General features: G+C 47.0%; 1 protein-coding gene across 1 annotated transcript in view; it reads left to right on the forward strand.

Moving 5' to 3' along the window:
- Positions 1-20,829, forward strand: part of CDS1 (CDP-diacylglycerol synthase 1) — a 955,907-nt gene that overhangs the window by 481,134 nt on the left and 453,944 nt on the right. Inside the window, exon 4 of the mRNA XM_086961872.1 lies at positions 14,455-14,552. Within this exon, the coding sequence (XP_086817998.1) occupies positions 14,455-14,552 (98 nt within the window). The remainder of the gene's footprint in view (positions 1-14,454; positions 14,553-20,829) is intronic.

Raw genomic sequence — 20,829 nt, forward strand, 5'->3', positions numbered from 1 at the left:
TTTTTGTGCCAAACTGATTTGTTTATCAGTAAGTTTAAAGATAGAGAACAATGACGTTGTGTTGATTAAACGCCAAGGCACATAGCCTGAACGCAGATTTTGCAACGTCCAGCCTAGTTGTACAATAGAACGTAATTGGGACTGACCGTGTTGTAACATTAGTAAGTCCTGATCTATTATATCTATAGCAGATGATACATACTGTCCAGCGAATATATTCTGGAGGACAGAACCATTAACCCATTGTCCACAACAGAAAGTGATTTTTCCAAATTAATACGATCAATTTCGCATATTTTCTCTGCGGTCTCAATTTGAGTCACTTTCCAAGCTTCGTTGTACGCAGCGTATATACTGGCCGCTATGAAACGTTTTTGACGCTGTTTGCGTGGTCCCATTATGAAATCGCGCACGTCAGCACCGTCTTTAAGTAAAGTCAAGTGTTGCTTAATTTCTGCCAGTGTGGATGTCTGTAGCCATTCAATATTTACAACAAGGGGTGGTGAGGGACAGAGTCTCTGAATTAAGCAGAAAGCTCTCACCCAGTCAAGAGATCAGGGCTAGATCCAACACCGTTTTTTAGCTCACTGCACCATCCCAGTTTCAGAACCTGGCTGTATGCAAATTAGTCTGTTCCTGTCCCAGTGCATGATGGGAACAGGGCAAACCAAACTACAAAAGCCAATTCTTACACTGGGAAGGAAACAAGCTCCCGGGGACCGGTTTCTGGCATTACAGCCGTCTTCGGCCGGTTTGCTTGAATCCTGATGGTGCAATGAGCAAGGGTCTCACATCTGAGAATATCCTTCCACGCTTAGGGTGGACAAAAATATTTACAACAAGGGGTGGTGAGGGACAGAGTCTCTGAATTAAGCAGAAAGCTCTCACCCAGTCAAGAGATCAGGGCTAGATCCAACACCGTTTTTTAGCTCACTGCACCATCCCAGTTTCAGAACCTGGCTGTATGCAAATTAGTCTGTTCCTGTCCCAGTGCATGATGGGAACAGGGCAAACCAAACTACAAAAGCCAATTCTTACACTGGGAAGGAAACAAGCTCCCGGGGACCGGTTTCTGGCATTACAGCCGTCTTCGGCCCGGTTTGCTTGAATCCTGATGGTGCAATGAGCAAGGGTCTCACATCTGAGAATATCCTTCCACGCTTAGGGTGGACAAAAATATTTACAACAAGGGGTGGTGAGGGACAGAGTCTCTGAATTAAGCAGAAAGCTCTCACCCAGTCAAGAGATCAGGGCTAGATCCAACACCGTTTTTTAGCTCACTGCACCATCCCAGTTTCAGAACCTGGCTGTATGCAAATTAGTCTGTTCCTGTCCCAGTGCATGATGGGAACAGGGCAAACCAAACTACAAAAGCCAATTCTTACACTGGGAAGGAAACAAGCTCCCGGGGACCGGTTTCTGGCATTACAGCCGTCTTCGGCCCGGTTTGCTTGAATCCTGATGGTGCAATGAGCAAGGGTCTCACATCTGAGAATATCCTTCCACGCTTAGGGTGGACAAAAATATTTACAACAAGGGGTGGTGAGGGACAGAGTCTCTGAATTAAGCAGAAAGCTCTCACCCAGTCAAGAGATCAGGGCTAGATCCAACACCGTTTTTTAGCTCACTGCACCATCCCAGTTTCAGAACCTGGCTGTATGCAAATTAGTCTGTTCCTGTCCCAGTGCATGATGGGAATAGCCATTCAAGGCATAATTTCCCTACACTGTATGTTGTTACTATCCCTGGATGTTGTCTCTGGGAGTATCTAGGGTCTGCTCTGGTCATTTGTAACCCCTGTATTTTGTTCAGGAATCTATCTTGACAGTTATTGGTGTCTGTTGGCCAGATTAACCACTTTTTCCAATCAGGATGTGTTCTGTTTTGGTGTAAAATTTGGGAAACGTCTATCTCAATATCTGTGGTTGTATTATCAGGCATTGGATTAGGAATAGACGGTTTGTATAAGTCTTTGATCTTGGCTAGGCCAAGACAGGTAGTTTGTTGAATGGTGTCATTCAAGAACATTCTTTGTTCTGGGATCATGCAGGCTCGAAATAATGCTTCTAATCCTTGGACCTGCCATTCTTTTGTACCCCAGATGTTTTTTCTTTCAATGTTGTTTTTCCATAAGTCAAAACCAAATGTAATCATGTTTTCAGAAAATGTTTCAGAAGAAATCAATTTAGTATTTGTCAGCATGTTTTTTGTCCCTGTTTTATCTAACAGTTTGTAATAAAATGTTTCTGCATCACTTGTGTTAAACCCTGAGAAGTATGGGAATTTCTCATAGAATGTTTTCGAACTGCTTTTAGGTGGAGTTGCACAATGTTCCCATTGATTATATTTAAAAACATTCTAGATTGAGCAGATTTGTGCAAATAGTGGTGTGCATAGTGGTTATAGCAATACATCTGTTCATAGTTCGATGAACCATGTAAATAATAATGTTCTGTAAATTTTGCTGACATTACTAAATCTGACATCATATTATTTATGCTTTCAAAGTCCCAATCAGAGAAAGTACTTGGTTTTACAAAGTCACTTAATGAAAACTTAAACTGATGAGGATATTTCAAGAGTTTGACCGGGCCATAGATTTCGTAATCCGTTTTGTCCCAAACTACCCCGCCGGGTATTGGAATGGCTGTGACATTCACTGATGATAGTTCTCTTTTCTCGATGTGAGATGACTTGTGTGGCTTTAGGACCAAGTTGATGTTCTGACTTGCTGTGTCCATTGTACTGTATTTTCCCTCAATGAATTTTCCCAAACAAAGTACCATGATGAGCCAAAGCAGGAGGAAAAGTACACCTAACACAATCCAAAATTCTAACCATGGAGAAATAAGATAAGTTTCTTTGAGTTGATGAAAGAGTTCTGTTGCTTAGTCTTTAAAACTTTTTGTTGCTGGCGTTACTTCAGGGTCGCTTTGATCTTCAGAAAAGTTATCGAAATTGATGAAGTAGCCAGACGCAGTTCTGTCAATTGTTGGGATTGTTTTTTCAATTTGTCTTTCATTAGCACAGTCTGGGGCTACATCGTTGTAGACTGGTGTTTCTTGACGAACTGTTTCAATTTGGGTTTCAAGAGGCACAAGTTCCATGGCATTGTTGCATAGTCCTTTTGTATTCACTGCAGGTTTGTCAAATGTGATTAGTCTCTCAGTTTGAACCTCTTGGATTGTAGCAAATTTTGGTATTCTGCTGTTTCTTGGGTGTCCACTGGGCCTACTACTTATTATTGGCCACATGATTGTGGTTTTACCAGGTCGATGGATACAACTTGGTTCTCCTTTTTACCAGCAAGGGGCAGTAGTACAACTGATCTTGTTCCGTTGATAGCTAAGACAGGTACTGCTTTTCTGTAAGAAGGCCCAAATTCCTTCTTCACCGCTATCTTCTCTCTGACCAGATCCCCAATCTTTGGAATCCAGACAGGTCTTGCTGAGACAGGTGGTGTATCTTCAGTGGTTGTTGGCTGTTTTAACTTTGTTGCTCAGGGCTTTCCTTGTTTCATTTAAGTCCTGTAAAACAGCCAAACGATCTTTGATGTCAAAGCATTTTTTCTTATCTTCTACCACTGAAGTCTATCTAAATCCTGAATATACATTCTAGTTCCGAACAATAGTTCGTACGGGCTGAAACCTTTTAGAGAATTTCTTAGCAGATTGTTAAGACTACGTTGGACACTTATTAAATGCTGGACCCAGCCATCACCTGAACCTAGTACCTTTGCCTTTATAGATTGCTTTATGTCTCGGTTTTTTCTTTCCACAATCCCATATCCCTCAGGATGGAAGGGACAAGAGTACCGCAACTCAATGCCCATGCTGGTCATGGCCTCCTTATAAGCCCGAGAGCTAAAAGCAGGACGTGGTCAGAATGTAGCATGGCAATTGCGTATGTGCCGATAAAGACTTGCAAATCTTTTATAACAGTTCTGGCGTCAGCCGAGCGCTGGGGCCACATTTTTAAGTAAACCTAGTCTTAAAAGGAATTAATGGGACGCTGGATTTTACGTATAGATAGCCTTATGCTAACTTACAGAAATGGCCATGGCAATACTCCGGTTGGCTCGTTACTGCGATCTCTGTTGCAGTCTGGACAGCTTTTTGCAAATTTATAATGCTGCATGCTCATCCCCGGCCACCAGTATTCTGATTGTAATTCTGTCAGAGATTCCTTGATCTGTTTGTGCCTAGGACCTTCACCCATGTGTGCGTCTGCTATTAATAAGACTCTCCTGTTCATGTTTGGAATTACTCTATCCCCCACTCCAGGGATTTGAGCAAAAGGAACGGAGTTTGCGTCAATTATGTATGTATAATTGAGTGGATAGTTCACGGCTAGTGCTGCACAGTTGCCTTTTGAAGACTTTTTTACCTCCAGCATGGTTTCCCCGTCTATGTATTTTTCTGAACGCTTTTTTGTGGCTACGGAAGCCGGTTTACTTGCTTCCGCTGTGGCTGTATTAGCCAATGAATTCCCTGCAACGTGAACGCCATCACGTTGATGACTCAGTGTGTGTATCACGTGAGTCTTTTGTAGTTCTTTTTGTAAAAGAACTACTTGTTCCCAAAGCATTTTATGCTTGATTGTGGCACCTGTGTCATCTTTATAATCGTTTTGAACCCAGTTCTGCAAATCATTATTGTAAGATCTGACGCAGAAATGCGAATCGCACACTAATAGTGTCGGGAATTCACGATCGGCATTTTCAAGCTCCATCTTAAAAGATCTGATTTCAGCTCGCTGAGCCGAACAGTTTCTCAGTGATTCAGTTTTTGTTATTTTCGGTCTGAATTTACCGCAGAGCCAGCGACCTTTAACAATCGCGCAGGCTGCATTGTAGGATTTATCATCTACATTGTAATGCTGTACAAATCTGTCCGTATAGATTATACAAGAGTATTGTTGGAGAGGCAGAATTTCGATTGGCAGAGGATATTCTTCTTCATATTTCAAATCATTCCGTTTTTTCATGTTCGGGACAAAATAGTATGTCACGTCTTCTGCAGCAAGAGCATTTTCCCACTGTATCCATTTTGGATTTAGTGCCACCGTTTTTAGATTAACTGGGCTAAATAATGCCTCAAAGGCTGATTCTGCTGTAAAAACAGTTATTCTTTTGCCTTGGGCTAGGGCTCTTTCTTTAGCTATAGCCGTCTGAACCGCCTTTACAGTATTTTCTGTAAGACTGAATGTTTATTCTGCTTGTGTGTACAAATGTGATTTGTATGCTATTGGTACCGTTTCTCCCTCATTAGAGGTCAGGTACGTGAATCCGCATCTTCCTGGAATGACTCGGATTACAAGGTTGCGTGTATTGTCGCGTGTTTCTAATTTTGTTTTAGCTAACATGTCTGTTTGCAGTGATCTCAAAATTTCTGTGTGTTTTTGAGTCCAATTTATTGGTTTGAAATCAGGTTTTATTAATTCGTAGAGAGGTTTAACCCTCTCTGCATAATTCAGAATGTAAGTTCTTCCGAAATTCAGGAAGCCTAGTATTGATTGTAATTTCTTCCGCGTTTTTGGTGCTTGGAGTACAGCGCACTTCTCTAAGAAGTTGTGTGCTAGGCTTTTGCCTTCACTTGATAATTCATATCCTAAAAATAGGACAGTTAGATGGGCAATTCGTGACTTTTTAAAGTTGAATTTGTAACCCTCTGCTGCGAACCCAAGTATTATGGTGTTCACTCTTTTCAAGTGAGTATCCAAGTCGTCATCTGTGAGATAGATGTCATCGACATAAAATAATGCCTCATCATATATTTGTAGTAACTCTGTTACTCTTGCTGAGAATAATCCTGGGCCATTCTTGAATCCCTGTGGGAGTCGACAGAAATTTTTCTGTGACCCCATTATTGAGAATATTTAACAATAAGGGGTGGTGATGGACAGAGTTTCTGAATTAAGCAGAATACTCTCACCCAGTCAAGAGATCAGGGCTAGATCCAACACAGTTTTTTAGCTCACTGCACCATCCCAGTTCAGAACCTGGCTATATGCAAATTAGTCTGTTCCTGTCCCAGTGCATGATGGGAACAGGGCAAACCAAACTACCAAGCCAATTCTTACACTGGGAAGGAAACAAGCTTCCGGGGACCGGTTTCTGGCATTTCAGCCGTCGTCGGCCCGGCTTGCTTGAATCCTGATGGTGCAATGAGCAAGGGACTCACATCTGAGTATACCCTTCCACGCTTAGGGTGGACAAAATATTTAACAACAAGGGGTGGTGATGGACAGAGTTTCTGAATTAAGCAGAATACTCTCACCCAGTCAAGAGATCAGGGCTAGATCCAACACCGTTTTTTAGCTCACTGCACCATCCCAGTTCAGAACCTGGCTATATGCAAATTAGTCTGTTCCTGTCCCAGTGCATGATGGGAACAGGGCAAACCAAACTACCAAGCCAAGGATCTTTGGACTGGGTAAGAGTGGTCTGCTTAATTCAGACACCCTGTTCATCACCACCCCCTTTTCTGAATCGTTTTTGGCCACTATAGGTGTGGCAGGGTATACTCAGACATGAGTCCCTTGCTCACTGCACCATTGGGATTCAAGCATGCCGGGCCGACGACGGCTGAAATGCCAGAAACCGGTCCCCGGAAGCTTGTCTCCTTTCCAGTGAAGAATTGGCTTGGTAGTCTGGTCTGCCCTGTTCCCATGATGCACTGGGCCAGGGACAGACTAATTTGCATGTAGCCAGGTTCTGAGCTGGGATGGTGCAGTGAGCTAAATAACGGTGATGGATCAAGCCCGGATCTTTGGACTGGGTAAGAGTGGTCTGCTTAATTCAGACACTCTGTTCATCACCACCCCCTTTTCTGACCCATTATTGAGAAAGCGGTTAAATACCTGCTTTCCGGTGCAATGTTTTGACAAAAGAATCCATTAGAAATATCTAATGTTGTTTTGTATTTTTTGCGAACTATGTTCATTAGTGCCGCACTGTGCGAATTATGTACCGCAAATGTCTTGCAACATGAGTTAAGGTGTCTGTAGTCCAAGACTAGACGATATGAATCGTCTGGTTTGGAGACAGGAAACAAAGGATTGTTAATTTGAGAGGTGCATGTTTCAATCACCCCTTGGTATTCAAGTTGATCTAAGATCTCCCTGACCTGTTTTTTCGCTTCTTGCTTGATTGGGTACTGTCTTTGTGCAGTCGGTTGACTTTTTAACTGGATTTTGTGAGGAGGAGAGTCCTCATCCCATCCTACATGATTCTTATATAATGCAGGTGCTTGAGCTACTGCCCATTTTCTGGCATATATGTATTTTCTATGTATTGGAATATGATTTGAGAAGGCAGGCATAATCATTTCTTCGCCATGAGGGCACTCCCTGAGAAACTCTGTTGGCCAGTCTTTTTCAGCTAATAGGATGTCAAAGCCTTTTGAGAGGTTATCCCAAAACAGACCCCTTACCTTCCTAGTCTTATCTCCCTCTATACGCAGTGTTATTTCGTATATTTTATGAGGTTCGCTAACTCTGGTATCTGCAGTTTCCACTTGAATGTATTCATTCGTGTCCACTGTCTCCAGATGATTCATCAGGATCTTGCGAGCTATGGTGACTTCTGCTGCGCTGTCTAGCATAGTCTGTGCCCACTCTCCGTTTTTCAGCTGTGTCCTCAGTATCCTCGGCATGTTCGATTATTTTAATACTGGCTACCTTCTTTCTTGGAAATTTTAATTTTTTAATTTGAGCAGGTTCCTTGTCTTTGGACTTGACGTGCTCTTCCCTGTGTTCTGACCGTCCTCTTCTTTCCGATTTCTGCGAAAAAGATCGAGAGGGACGTGTATCAATATTTTGATATCTATCAGGCTTTTTCAAATTATCCCTATTTCTAAGGTTGTATCTTTTCTCAGAGGGCTCCCTCTGGGGAGACTGGTGTTCTCGGTTCGGAGTTCTTTCCCTCCGCTGAGGAGACCTTCCTCTGGACTGGAATCTTTTTTCTTTGGGAGTAGATTGTTTATTTCCACCCCAGCTCTTTTTTGGAGTGTTTAGATTATTTTTAATAAATATCTTTTCAGGATTTTCAAGTAGTTGGGGTTTTACCGGTTTCCCACCCAAACTATCTCTACCTAGTTCTTCATAGGATTTTTCTATGATTCTGGCAAGTTCAATTGGTTGGTCTGCTATATCTGTTTCTTTCAATTTTTGGTGGATCGCCACAGATGCTGCTTCTCCTTTTATGTTGGCTAATAATATAGCCGAGACCTGCTTGAAGTCTTTCAGTAATTTCATACCAAGAGTTAAAGCAGGTTCTGGACTGTATTCATTTGGATCTGTCTTAGTACATCTGGTATCACCGCCAGAGACGGAACACCATGTGTTTTTGTGTAAATGGAAGCAAAGACTGTGCCCCAAGTGTCACCGTCCTCCACATGTGGTGCGACCCCCATTGGAAGGCAGATAGTCAGAACTCTGTGTTTCTCACTAGGGGTAGGATTTGGGAATACTGCCTCTATTTGAGTTATTTTTGTTGCTAGCCAGAATGGAATTTGTTCCCGTTTTGCGGGTGTTTTACCAAGACATGATTGTATGTTCTGTGGTGTAATTTTGTTTGTGTTTCCCTGATGAGGGTTCACTGTGGAATGTTAATAGCTGGTTGGACTGTTGCAGTCCGCATTACATATTGGACTAATTGTCTATGAATTTTAATTAGTAATTTTAGCTGGGCTACAAGTTCCTTGTCTGACATTTTTTCGATGTCTGGATCTGGTGTGTAGCCGGCTAGGACCGGCCACGTTGCTCCTGGTCTACCTAGTGGACCGAGCCTGGTGATGTGATCATTATGTTTTAGGGCGCCTTTAAACCAGAGCAGGTGCTCTTGGTAATTCAGTGGAATTTCCACATACTCGAAAGGAGTGTATTCTTCTGGAGGTTCCTCTATTTTGTAATAGTGGAATTCGTGTGTTGTAGCGTTTGCCGCTGGAAAGTTTATCCATGAATAGAATACCTCTGTCTGCCGATATTCGTGTGCCTCTATCATGAAAATGACTGTACCACCTCGTGATGTCAGTCCGTTTTCTATAAGTTTTAAAGTTATAGTTTTTCTTATGTTGACCGGAATGAGGATAGCATTCCGGTCATTCTGTAGGAGACTCGTGTCATCATCCATTAGTTGGGCTGCTAATCTAGCTGCATCCGTTTCGTCTTCACTATCTGGCATTTTTACTGGCATAAAGGTTTTTTTTTGTTGCAGATCAAGTTTCAAGGAGACAAAAGATTAGGTGCACAATATTTTGGAACACTGTATCCTTCAACGTTGACTAAAACAAAAACTCTACATAGGAATCTCTTCCTACTAAGTTCCGGCGGATTTTAACCTTTCACCCACTCCAGACGTCAATTGGAGTATTTACGGGGAAAAGGGTCTGCGTGAAAAAGTACAACTGAGTTACTCTAACGTCTTGCGTTAGTTTTATCGCCTTACCAAACGTTGGGCGCCATGTAGTGTAGTTCCTATTTTCCCAATAGGCTCTGCGCATTGAAAATAACATAAACAGCAGTGTAGACGTAGGACTGAGGTCATCTAGGTCTCTACTGACTATGTTAGACTTAATTTAGATTTGCGCCAGCTAGCTCAGAGGTCACTGGAAACTTTCTTGAATGAATAGGAAGGGATCAGCTTCCCTGGCTCAGACAAGAAGGGATTCAGTTTCCGACAACTGCATAAACATGACAACTTTGCTCCCTCAGAATAAGAGTAAATCTCTAGAGTCGTGTGAAAACAATAGACCGCCATTTCACTCGGTCAGATGTGCATTCTTAGTTTCACCAGAGTGCAGAGAATAGAGAGACGGGCGTTTTCAATAAAAGGTATTATTTACTGAGCAGTCTTCCTTCTCATGCAAGAGAAATGAATTGCCACAATTGCAATACTTAATATAAAGTAAAGTACGTCCAGTAAAAGGAGTATTATGAAATAATACTGTAAAAGCATTGATATGGTTTCTTAGCCATAAGATACTTTAAAATGGATAAAATATATATACATATATACATGGGCTAACGTGCTCAACTGGTGCTTCTAAAATACGCCTACCCCGGTGTACCTGACCTAAGCCTAATACGTGGGAAGGAGTAAGTAAGTAGCAGTTTAAGTTAAGTTGGTTTTTGCCACGAATCTGGTTCAAGAATACTCTCTAAGGGTTTAGTCAGCACTGTACTTTGGGAATAGAAGGTAGGAGGTCTGTTATCTCTCTCTCAGGACTCGATATCCCAGTCACCCGCAAGGGTAGGCTAGAAACGCCGGAGCTGGATTTTTTTGGCAGGATAAAAGACAGTGTCTTTCTCAGCGCGTCAAAGAGGAGGGGCAGCATCCGTGGGCTCTCCGTGTCTGCTGGGCTCTCGGCAAGTAGATTAGCTGCTCTCCTCCAGAACCACCACCGTGTTTGCTTAAGGCAACGTTGGTATACTTATACCTGAAAGGTGCCGAGTTTGACGTAAGGTTTGGACATAAGACGTCAATAAAGATGTCACTAAGAACTGGCCGTTCTTACAGTGCTCGCAGGAGTTCTATTACAAATCAAAACAAAGCAAGCTGGGATTTCCCAGGTTGCTGGAGGTTTGGTGTGTTGAAAGAACTCGTTGTACTTTCTAGGAATCTAAGGAAGTAGCTTTTGCCGTGCCTTGGACTGCAAGGGCGATTTACTGAAATATGAATCTGATACTTATGCCATTATAGGAATAATATTGATTATGCTGTGTAAGGGCATAAAATGGTAGTATTGATTCAGGTTCCTAGATAAAAACACAATAAGACGTTTACAATCCACACCGGAGTTTTACATGGCGTTCCCAATAACAGAATGTATCTACCCTCTGTGTCTATAAACGAGGTATGTGTTTTCCACTGCAGACCTCTACGTATTAAGATGGCCACCCCTCTGGCATAATTCAAGTACGGGGCTTCCACAGTTACTCCCCACCTATTATGTTTAAGCATATTGGTATTAGAAGATGCCAAATGGGTTTCCTGTAATAAGCAGATATCCACCCCTCGTCGCACCAAATATGAATGGACCAACCTCACCTTCCTGCGGTCATTTAAGCCTCTAATATTCCAAGGCAGGCAAGTGATGACCTTCACAGGCATCCCAACATAATAGTACGTACAACAGCAATCAACCTCCCCTCTATAATCAGTGACATCCGGAATCGTGCAGGTACAATATCAAGTTCTATTACATAAAAATCAATTATCCAACCAATGTAACCAGATCGTGGTAACACATCTAGGCAATGAAAGTTCACCAATCCAGGCTTAAGACATAGCAGGCAATAAACCAATATTAACTCCCTTTACCTCTCCCCTCCCACTCCAACCCCCCAATCAGGTTGTGTATTTCTCACCCTACCCACCAACCCCCCTCGAACTCTCTTATCCACATCATACCCCTCCCCACCCACACCAACCCCCCAAACAGGTTGTGTAATCCCCCCCGCCACCCTTGTCAACACACACATCAAAAACAATGTCCAACTTGTGGGACTCATCCCATGGGGCGCGCAGGATGGCTGCCATCCTACCCTGTACTTGTGACAGGGTGGCCCAGCTACTTATGCCACGCATGCACATCTAGGGCCCACCTTCATACAGTTCGACCCAAGGAATCTCAGTGAGCTCCACAAGATCTGGGACAGTTTGGGCACTCAAACATAATAACATGAGACGCACCACACCATCCATTTGCAGCTTGCTGTCCAACAACTCCCGCTGCAACCAGCCAGGGATCTTACCAACCTGTGCAGAGTTCTGCATATCATTCAATGTCACTTAGTCTGTCCACTGACCGACCCTCCTCCGATGACTTCTGTTGCCGCTGGTCTTTTGCTAACTGCTTAGCATAGTTAAGCGCCGCCTTAGCATCAACAAAAAAGGTGTGTCTACCAGGGCCCTGAACCCGCAATTTGGCCGGGTATATCAAAGCATATTTTGTTCCTGTCTGCTGGAAGATTTTTTTCGCAGGAATGAATTCCCTACGAGCAGTCTGTACCTGCAAGGTAAAGTCTGGATAGAGTGCTATATCATTACAACGGTACTGTATTGCTCCTTTCTCCCTTGCGAGGCGTAATATAGTATCTCGATCTCTATAATTGATTACTTGGGCCAATATCGGTCTTGCCGGTGCGCCAGGTTTGGACCTGGGCCCCAGGGACCTGTGAGCTCTTTCTATAAGGAACATGAGAGAAAGACCGGGTCTGAACAGTTCTTTCTTCATAGCTTCAACATATTGTTCCATATTTTGAATGTCTGACGATGCCGCAATACCTGTTCTACGTATGTTATTACGCCTCGATCTTGCCTCCAAATCCTCATTCTTCTGCTGTATTAGAGCCAACACCTTTTCCATTCCTCTTACTTTCTTCTCAATGTCAGTTTGGCCTTCCTCCGTCTCAGTAACTCTTGTTTCTAGCACACTGACCCTTCCCTCCTGTTTATGCATCCTTTGTGTAATTCTGTCCATGCGGTCAGCCAAAGTGTCCTTCTTGGAGTTGATGCCCTGCAGGCTTGTTTTCAGTTCCTGGAACATGGATCTGATATCCACTGCTGGCATGTGGCCTTGTGCACCGTTGTCCGTCAGCTCACGCTCCGTCGCATCCGTGTCAGTCGATTTATTCGTTTTCTTGTCGAACGTGATTTTCGGCTGTTGCGTTTCCGGCTTCCCCATTGTGGCACAGTGTATTTTGTCCTCTCAGGTAGGCTGTGCAACACTCTGTATGCCCCGCTCCCGCGGGCGTCCTAGTGCTTTCACAGGTGTATCCCTATTGGGTCTGCCCCTCACGAGTCGTTTAACGACCATATAAGATCTGTGGCTGAGTATCCCGAAGTGCCACCGTGCTGGTGTATGCCTGTAGGGTGCTCCACACAGTGTTATGTTACTTCCACCACCTTGACCATTAAGGCACGGCAGCCATGCAAAAGCCCCACTTTACCGCAAGCCACGTCCCGGGCAGTCAGCGCTGGGGTGTGCAACTCTATATCGCCTGACCGCAGCTTTTATATGACTTCCTTTGAACTGTGGCCCTGCGCCACCCTTTGGACAGGGAGATCGGCACTCCCGGCCCGGCTCCACGCACTGCCGGCGGACCAGTATGACCCCCTCATGCAACCTCGAATCCTAGCAGCTCACCTCTGGTTCAAGGCAGATGTAGTGCTTTTTCCACTGAGGAGGAACAGATCAGACCTATCCTGCATGGCTCCTGTTCAGACATCGAACGTTCAACAGGCCCACACAGCCACAATTCCAGTCCCAGCACATATTGCCGCTCAGTTGAAGTATTGTTTATAAGGAAATCTTGCAGGCACAGCGGGCATCAAGAACGACTATAATGGGGCACTTCCTCTGTCCGGCCTACCAACCGGTCAGTCTTACCGTGGTGTGATGAGCTCCCGGCCCGTCGCCAAACTCTAGTGTAGGCAGTCCAGCCCTTACATTGAGCCGCGCTAATGTCTCACTAGCAGCCCCTATGCCTCAGACCGTTGCTGTATAACGGCTGCAAACCGCTATAGAGCCTTTTCAGGCACCCGGCCCAGGCCGCTACCGTCCACACAAGACGGCAGCCACAAATTCCCGGCAAGTCAGCTTAGTATGGCACTTAATACTCTGCACCCGTAATCCACAGTGTATTCCCTTGGATGGTGACTATCAGGCGCCGCCAGTCTATCTGCAGAGTCCCCCGCAGGTACAACCTAGCAGGAAGCCACTTTGCACGATAACCCGGCAGCAATCTCCAGTTCGGCCATCTCACCTCCGATCCATACGGCCGCCTCCGGGTTGCCGCCGCTGCCACAGGCGTTGATTGGGCCGAACCTCCAAGATCACCACGGCCAGGGCTTTTCCCAACAACCCACGGACCACGCGGCAGACTTCTCGCGGCCCATTGTAGCCTCAGCGAGCGCCACGCCGTCTATGACCGAGCACCAGTACCGCCAGTCTCCAAATATCCCGCTACGCAAGGCCCCGGTCTCAGCTAGTCCTGCAGGCCTCACATCGATGTCGGGACAGCTGCAATCACCGCTCTATACTCTCGGAAGCCACAGCTCCAAATTTCACTGCAAACAGGAGCGGAGTGCCCTCACACGCTTTCCCAACAGGTGAGCCCGAAATACGTGTGGAAGTCGGATCTTTTACGGATTTCTTGGCTCGGCCGGCGGAGCTACGATATCAAGCAGCCGTTCCGCTGTGCGGCCAAGCCACGCCCCCGCTCTGATAGTCTTTGATCTTGTTTGTGAATTTTGCAAATGTGCTATTTCATTGTTGCACGGGATGTTTTTGTTTAATTTGGTGGCTTATAAGCTCCTCAAGCAACAAGATAGTCACTCCTAATTTTGAATGAATCCATGTTTGTAGCCTACTAACTATTTTCCTCTTTTTCCTATAAAGATGATGCCTGCTCTGGGTTTTTGTTGAAGATATAATTTCTTTGTTTCAGGTTTCAGCTATTCAAGTCAAATGCTTCCATGAAATTATTACCATTGGCTACAGGGTGTATCGTTCCTATGAACTTCCATGGTTTCGAACACTAAGCTGGTAAGTGTTAACAACTTCAAAATGTTGTATTGCCTTGTAGTAGAAGAAATCTGCATTGGAAGTTGTATTTGTTCAAATTTGTATGGTATTAACTCATCCAAATAATATTTTGTTGTTTGCAAGATAAGCAGATTTGAGCGGAGGCATACTTTTATAACACAGAAGTCTGATCAAGGTTATTTTGAAGGTGCAAATGAGCACACAGATCTGATGTGTGAGAAATGTTACTTGTGCAAAAACAACAGTTGATGGACAGAATGCCGAACAAGATCATACATTCACCACCGTACAGAGATCTGGGCCTAAATCCATAGTTTTTTTGCTCACCATGCCGTTCCAGTTTGAACCTATTCATATGCAAATCAGTCTTGACCCTGTGCCTCATGGGTACAGTCCAGTCCAAATTGCCAAGCCAGGTCCTCCCTGGACTAGAAACAAGCATCCTAGGACCGGTTTCGGGTTTCACCCCTCTTCAGCCAGGATAGCTTGATTCCAGTGGCATGGAGAGCACAGGACCCACGTCTGGGCATACCCTTCCCACTCGGGGTGACAAATGCAAAAACAACAGTTGATGGACAGAATGCCAAATAATATCATACATTCACCCCAGTACAGAGATCTGGGCCTAAATGCATCGTTTTATTTTCCTCACCATTCCGTTACTTGCACATCAACTTGAATGAAGTCACTTAGGATAATGTGTCTGCCCATCTGGTTTAGAGAAAAAATTAACTGTCAATTATTTGAATGGTTTTGTACAAAGCATCTAGATATTTCCCCAGGTCTCCATTATCAGTCTGAAAACTAATTTGGTTCTCAGAATGTGTTTCCAGTTAGTGTTGAGAGGACAAACGTCCTCCCATCGCAAGGTAATTTGTGCCCTTAATTTCGTCTCAATTTCCTGGTCTTTAATTGAATCGTTCCAAGCCTCTTAACCTATTCTTCAATGAGAGTATCTACTGACTCCATCATGTCAAAACATTAATTCTTCCATTACCTGTGTGTGTTAACACATGGTTGATGTGCTATATGAATTTAATTGAGGACAGTGAAGAATATTTCTCTTCTAGTTGCCCCTCATCCTGTTGGCCTTGACAACCTGCATATAGTTTTTATTTAGAAACCATCAACTCGACTGGTAAAGTTAGAGGAGCAGAGCAACCACATCCTGCTAGGCTTTGTAACCTGAAACAAAGAACGACCCAAAACCAGTTTTGCTTCTTGTGCATCCCTGTCCAGATCTGTTCAGTAGCAGCTCAACCCAAATTTGGACATCAGATATGTGCCGACAGTTGAAATTAGATTTCCCACAAACACAATAGATCCTTCAGGTTGTCCCATTAGTAGGATAACACTGTTCACCCTGCATCCCAAATGTGTAAACTCATTATTCTACCATTTACTTTTCCTTTGATATTGCTTGTCCAAATGCCCCTTAACCTTAAACTGGAAAGGGGGCGGAGCTAGCCGGCATCTATGGCGGACGCGTAAGAGCGGAGCTCCGAGCTAGCGCCGCCAAATATCCTGAAAAGATCCTTCTCTAGCGGCGAACACCGAGCAATTCCGGTGGGGGCTGACTCCCCTACCCCTGACAGACCTCCGACGGAAATCTGGGAGAGGTGCGAGCACCGGAAACCTCCATTTCACGACCGGTTGGAGTGGGCCGGACCAGGCCGAGATCCCCGGCCTTTCCTGAAACGCACAGCCGAGTTGCGTCACCCGACGTGTGGCCGCCCGGTGTGGACGTCCCGGAGCTGGACGGGTCCTGTTGTCGGCGGCCCCCGCAGCTCCCCCATACGCTGCAACCACATCTGAGGGCCCCTAGAAAAGACATTGGGCGCGTCGGGGCAGGCAGAGGGGACGAGAAAGAGGCGACATCGCAACGCGGTAGTTAGTGGAGCCCACGTGGCGCCGGCGGAACCCCACAAAGGTACAAGCGCCTCTGCTCTCTACCTAATAGGACTCCCTGGTAACTCGGAGGTGCGCAGCAAGATTTGGGGAGAGAAAGGCTGCTTCAGGCCGGAGGGCCCCCACCACAAGAGCGACTCACCGAAGAGGTCCGGGGGTGTCCTAGAGCTGGCGAAACTGGTGAAGGAGATATCAGCGGTCGGCCATCTGGGCCTGTAGGCCTCACCGAGCACGCCAGGCCACACTAACTAAGCGGCCAGGTCGACGGACCCCCAGTACCGGCCTGTGGACGGAGTGGGGACCCACACTGAACAATTGGGAAACTGTAGTACTCTAAAACTCGTGGCCCCCAGCCTCCCCAGCTACCGGAACGATGGGCAAGGGGGACAGGACACAGACGAAACTAACGTTTGACCAGCGGAGACGGAAGGAGCCAGAACCTCCGGCCGCCCAGTCTCTGGGAGCTACCGCTGACCCGAGTGCCTCACTGTGTGCGGAAATAAAAGGGATGCTTAATACAATGGAGAAAGGCCTGCAGGAGGGCATGTCGGCCATTGGCACCAAGATCGACGCGCTGGCGTATCGGATGGACCGGATGACGGAAAGAGTGGACAAGCATGCGGAGCGGCTGGATATGGCGGAGCGCAGATTGACGGAGGCTGAGGAGGCGCAAACAGAATGGGACGCCGACCGCAAACAATTTGGGAGGCTGCTTCAGGTGATACAGGAGAAGTCGGAGGACTTGGAAGCGCGCTCCAGGCGTTCTAACATCCGCGTCACGGGAGTGGCGGAGTCGACCCAAACGGGTAAAATGGAACTCTTCGTCGAGAAACTCCTTAAGGCTCTATTGGGGGACGACACCTTTTCCCCCATGTTTATAGTGGAACGCGCCCACCGCACACTGGGACCAAGGCCTCCCCCAGGCGCGAACCCTAGGCCGATTATAGCGAAACTGCTCAACTACAGGGACAGGGACGCTGCCCTCCGTGCTGCTCGAGAGAAGGGGAAACTACAGTACGAGGGAATGCACACATCATTATACCCTGATTTCACCTCCAAAGTACAGGAGGAGAGGCGGCGATTCGTCCCGTACAAACAACAACTTAGAGACCTGGGGTTGGACTACGCCATGTTGTACCCGGCGCGGCTGCGCATCAACAGGCAAGGACATTCGCACTTTTTCACCGATCCCAAGGAACTGCAAAAATCGTTGAAGCAGTGAATCAAGGAGAACCGAGGAAGCCCGACGGCGCGCGCTGAAGAGCGTACTGGCGAAGAGGACCTGGAGGATCAGGACTGAAGAGAGGGGGAGTGCAGAGACACACTCCGGAGGCTCAGCCACTCCGGTCAATATGACACCCCCCACTTGGCTGACCTGGAAGTGCCCACTCGGAGCGAATCACTGAGGCTGACGGACTGCTGTATCCGAGATTGTGGGTGAGATCTGCACAGTTTGCAATGGTTCCAATGGGGGGCTGTGCTGCCTATGCTACAGTTATACTAAGCTGGGGTGGTCTCGGGGGGCCCGGCACATGAAAGGAACAAAGAGGTTGGGGTAGGGGGGGGAGAGGGGGCCCAAAAATGCTGGTAGAATACTGTACTTACAACTCGCTGCCGCACTGGCATATGGGGGCGCGGGCGAAGGGGCAGCTTATGGACATTACACGGGAGTCCCGAAAGGACGGTGGACGATAAAGAGACTGAGTAGGCTACCTCTACCCTAGTGCTTACAGTGCTTACGGCTCGTATTGAGCCTGTTTGGGGAAGTGTTGAATGGGATTGAAGATGGGTGGGGGGGAGGGATGCAGGGAACTCGGTCACACCAGGTTGGGGTTGGTTGACTGTGGGAGGTGGGGAGAGTTGGGAGTTCTGGGTTCAGGGATGCTCGGGGGGGGGGGGGGTCCAAAATGTGCTCTGAAATGTTATGTTCCGCAGGGAGGGTGGGCGGCTGCTACGTACGGAGGGTGGTGGCTCTCGCAACTGCATTGACACTGATGTATTCTTTCACGGTCAATGGCTGATACAACACACAAAGATTTACTGAGTGATACAGAGACCCTCAAGGCCATTACTTGGAATGTGAGGGGGTTAAATGACTATCGTAAACTCCGCAAGGTGCTACAATACCTACAAAGGCACCACATAGACCTGGCGCTACTGCATGAGACTCACTTGCCCGACACCAGCAAGATGCTCACACATAGGGGGCTTCAGGGAAACTCCAATTACGCAGGCTTCACCACACACGCAAGGGGGGTTCTTACATGGGTCAACCCGAAATCCAAGTTATCCCTTACACTGATGAAAGCGGACCCGGAAGGGAGGTTTGTGTTGAGCAGGTGCGTAGGCAAGGGCCACAACATACTGGTCATGAACGTCTATGGCCCGAACTATGACTCTCCTGACTTCTACGTGGCAGCGGCGGGACACTGTGCTGAGTGGCCCGCGGAAAGAATGCTTTGGGGGGGGAGACTTCAACTTCACTTTTAGCCCAGAACTAGATAGGTCGGCGGGGCCCCCCCCGGCGCCCGGCGGCGGCCACGCAACAAATGCAGGCAGAAATGATGCGACTGGGACTGGTAGATGTTTGGAGAGAAAGACACAGCGCTAGGGGGGGATACACACACTACTCTGCGTATCACAACATCCATACCAGGATAGATTACTGGCTGTCCACACACACACTACTCTCCACGATCAGGGGCTGCAGGGTGCTTCCCCGTACCCTGTCGGACCACTCCCCGGTATTGTTGGTACTGAATACTCCCAAGCAGAGGATTCCCCCGTTCACGTGGCGTTTCCCGCCTTACTCCTTGTTGGATGAGGCGTTTAGAGCTGACCTGGGGGAGGACATAGATAACTTCTTCGCTACTAACTTAGGCTCAGTGGACAGCTTTGGGACGATTTGGGAGGCATTTAAAGTGTACGTCAGGGGGGTAGTCATGGCGAAACACTCCAGTGTCCTGAAAGCAATTAGAAACAGGCTGAAGTATCTGGAAGGGCGCATAGCAGACTGCGAACGCCACCAGCTACTTGACCCAACCCCGCCTGGGGATGGAACCTTGCAGGATCTGCTGAAAGAGTTCCATGAGGAGGCAGACAGGGAGGTCAGACATCTAGGAAAATATGCGACAGCGCGCACGTATGGAGAGGGTGACCGCCCAGGAGCACTTCTAGCCAGGATAATGAAGGGCACCAGACGTAGGCAGGTAGTCACAGAATTGCAAACTCCAGGGGGGGCGATGCGAACAACGGAGGACGACATCCTAGCGGAATTTAGGAGATTCTACGAGGAACTATACACCAACAAGATCTCAGGGGTGGAGGACCAAATTGACAACTACCTAAGCTATATCAAGATGCCATTCCTCGAGACCTGGCAGAGGGAATTCCTGATGTCCCCTATACTCCGTGAGGAGATATCGGACGCGCTAGACGGCATGAGATCGGAAAGTGCGCCCGGGATTGATGGACTGACTGTGGCCTTTTATAAGGCGTACAAAGACAAGCTGTTACCTTACCTCTCCACCCTCTTTGACGAGATATGTGAGTACGGCGTTATGCCGCCCTCTATGAGAGAGGCACTCATTGTCACGATATTGAAACCGGGCAAGCCCCATGATCTTCCTGGTTCATACCGCCCACTGTCCCTTCTAAATGTAGACGCTAAGCTTTATGCGAAGGTCCTAGCGACCAGGCTGGCACTCGTGGCGCCTGAGTTAGTAGCCCCGGAGCAAGCAGGGTTTAGCCCGGCTAGGAACCTCACTTACAACATCCGTACGGTCATGGGAGCCATGCAGCACACCAAGCATGACACCAAAGCCATCGCGGTCTTCCTAGACATGGAGAAGGCCTTTGACTCCGTGGAGTGGCCTTTCATGCGCAAAGTACTGAAGAAGCTAGGGCTGGGGGAACTATTCCTCCAACTCCTGGGCGCGCTTTACCACAAGCCCACGGCGAGAGTTAGGCTGGGGGATGCAGTCTCGGAGCCGATCGCTGTCAGCAGAGGCACGAGGCACGAGGCAGGGGTGTCCCCTCTCCCCGCTACTCTACGCATTGGTGGCGGAGCCACTGGCATGCGCGATTCGGGAATACCACTCTTATGAGGCCATCAACTACCCCACCTACAAGATTGGTATATCCACGTATGCGGATGACACCCTGTTGTACGTCAGGGACCCGGCCAATAATCTTTCATCGGTCTTGAGGGAGGTGGTGAGGTATGGAGCACTCTCGGGACTGAAGGTCAACTGGTCAAAATCAGTAGCCTTCCCGCTGACCCCAATCACCGAACCTTTCGAGATGGACTACCCGCTCCAATGGTCCACAGAACCGATAAGGTATTTGGGAATCATGCTCCACACGGATC

Source organism: Lissotriton vulgaris, chromosome 3_1, assembly GCF_964263255.1.
Source record: "Lissotriton vulgaris chromosome 3_1, aLisVul1.2, whole genome shotgun sequence".
In the NCBI taxonomy this organism is placed as follows: Eukaryota; Metazoa; Chordata; class Amphibia; order Caudata; family Salamandridae; genus Lissotriton; species Lissotriton vulgaris.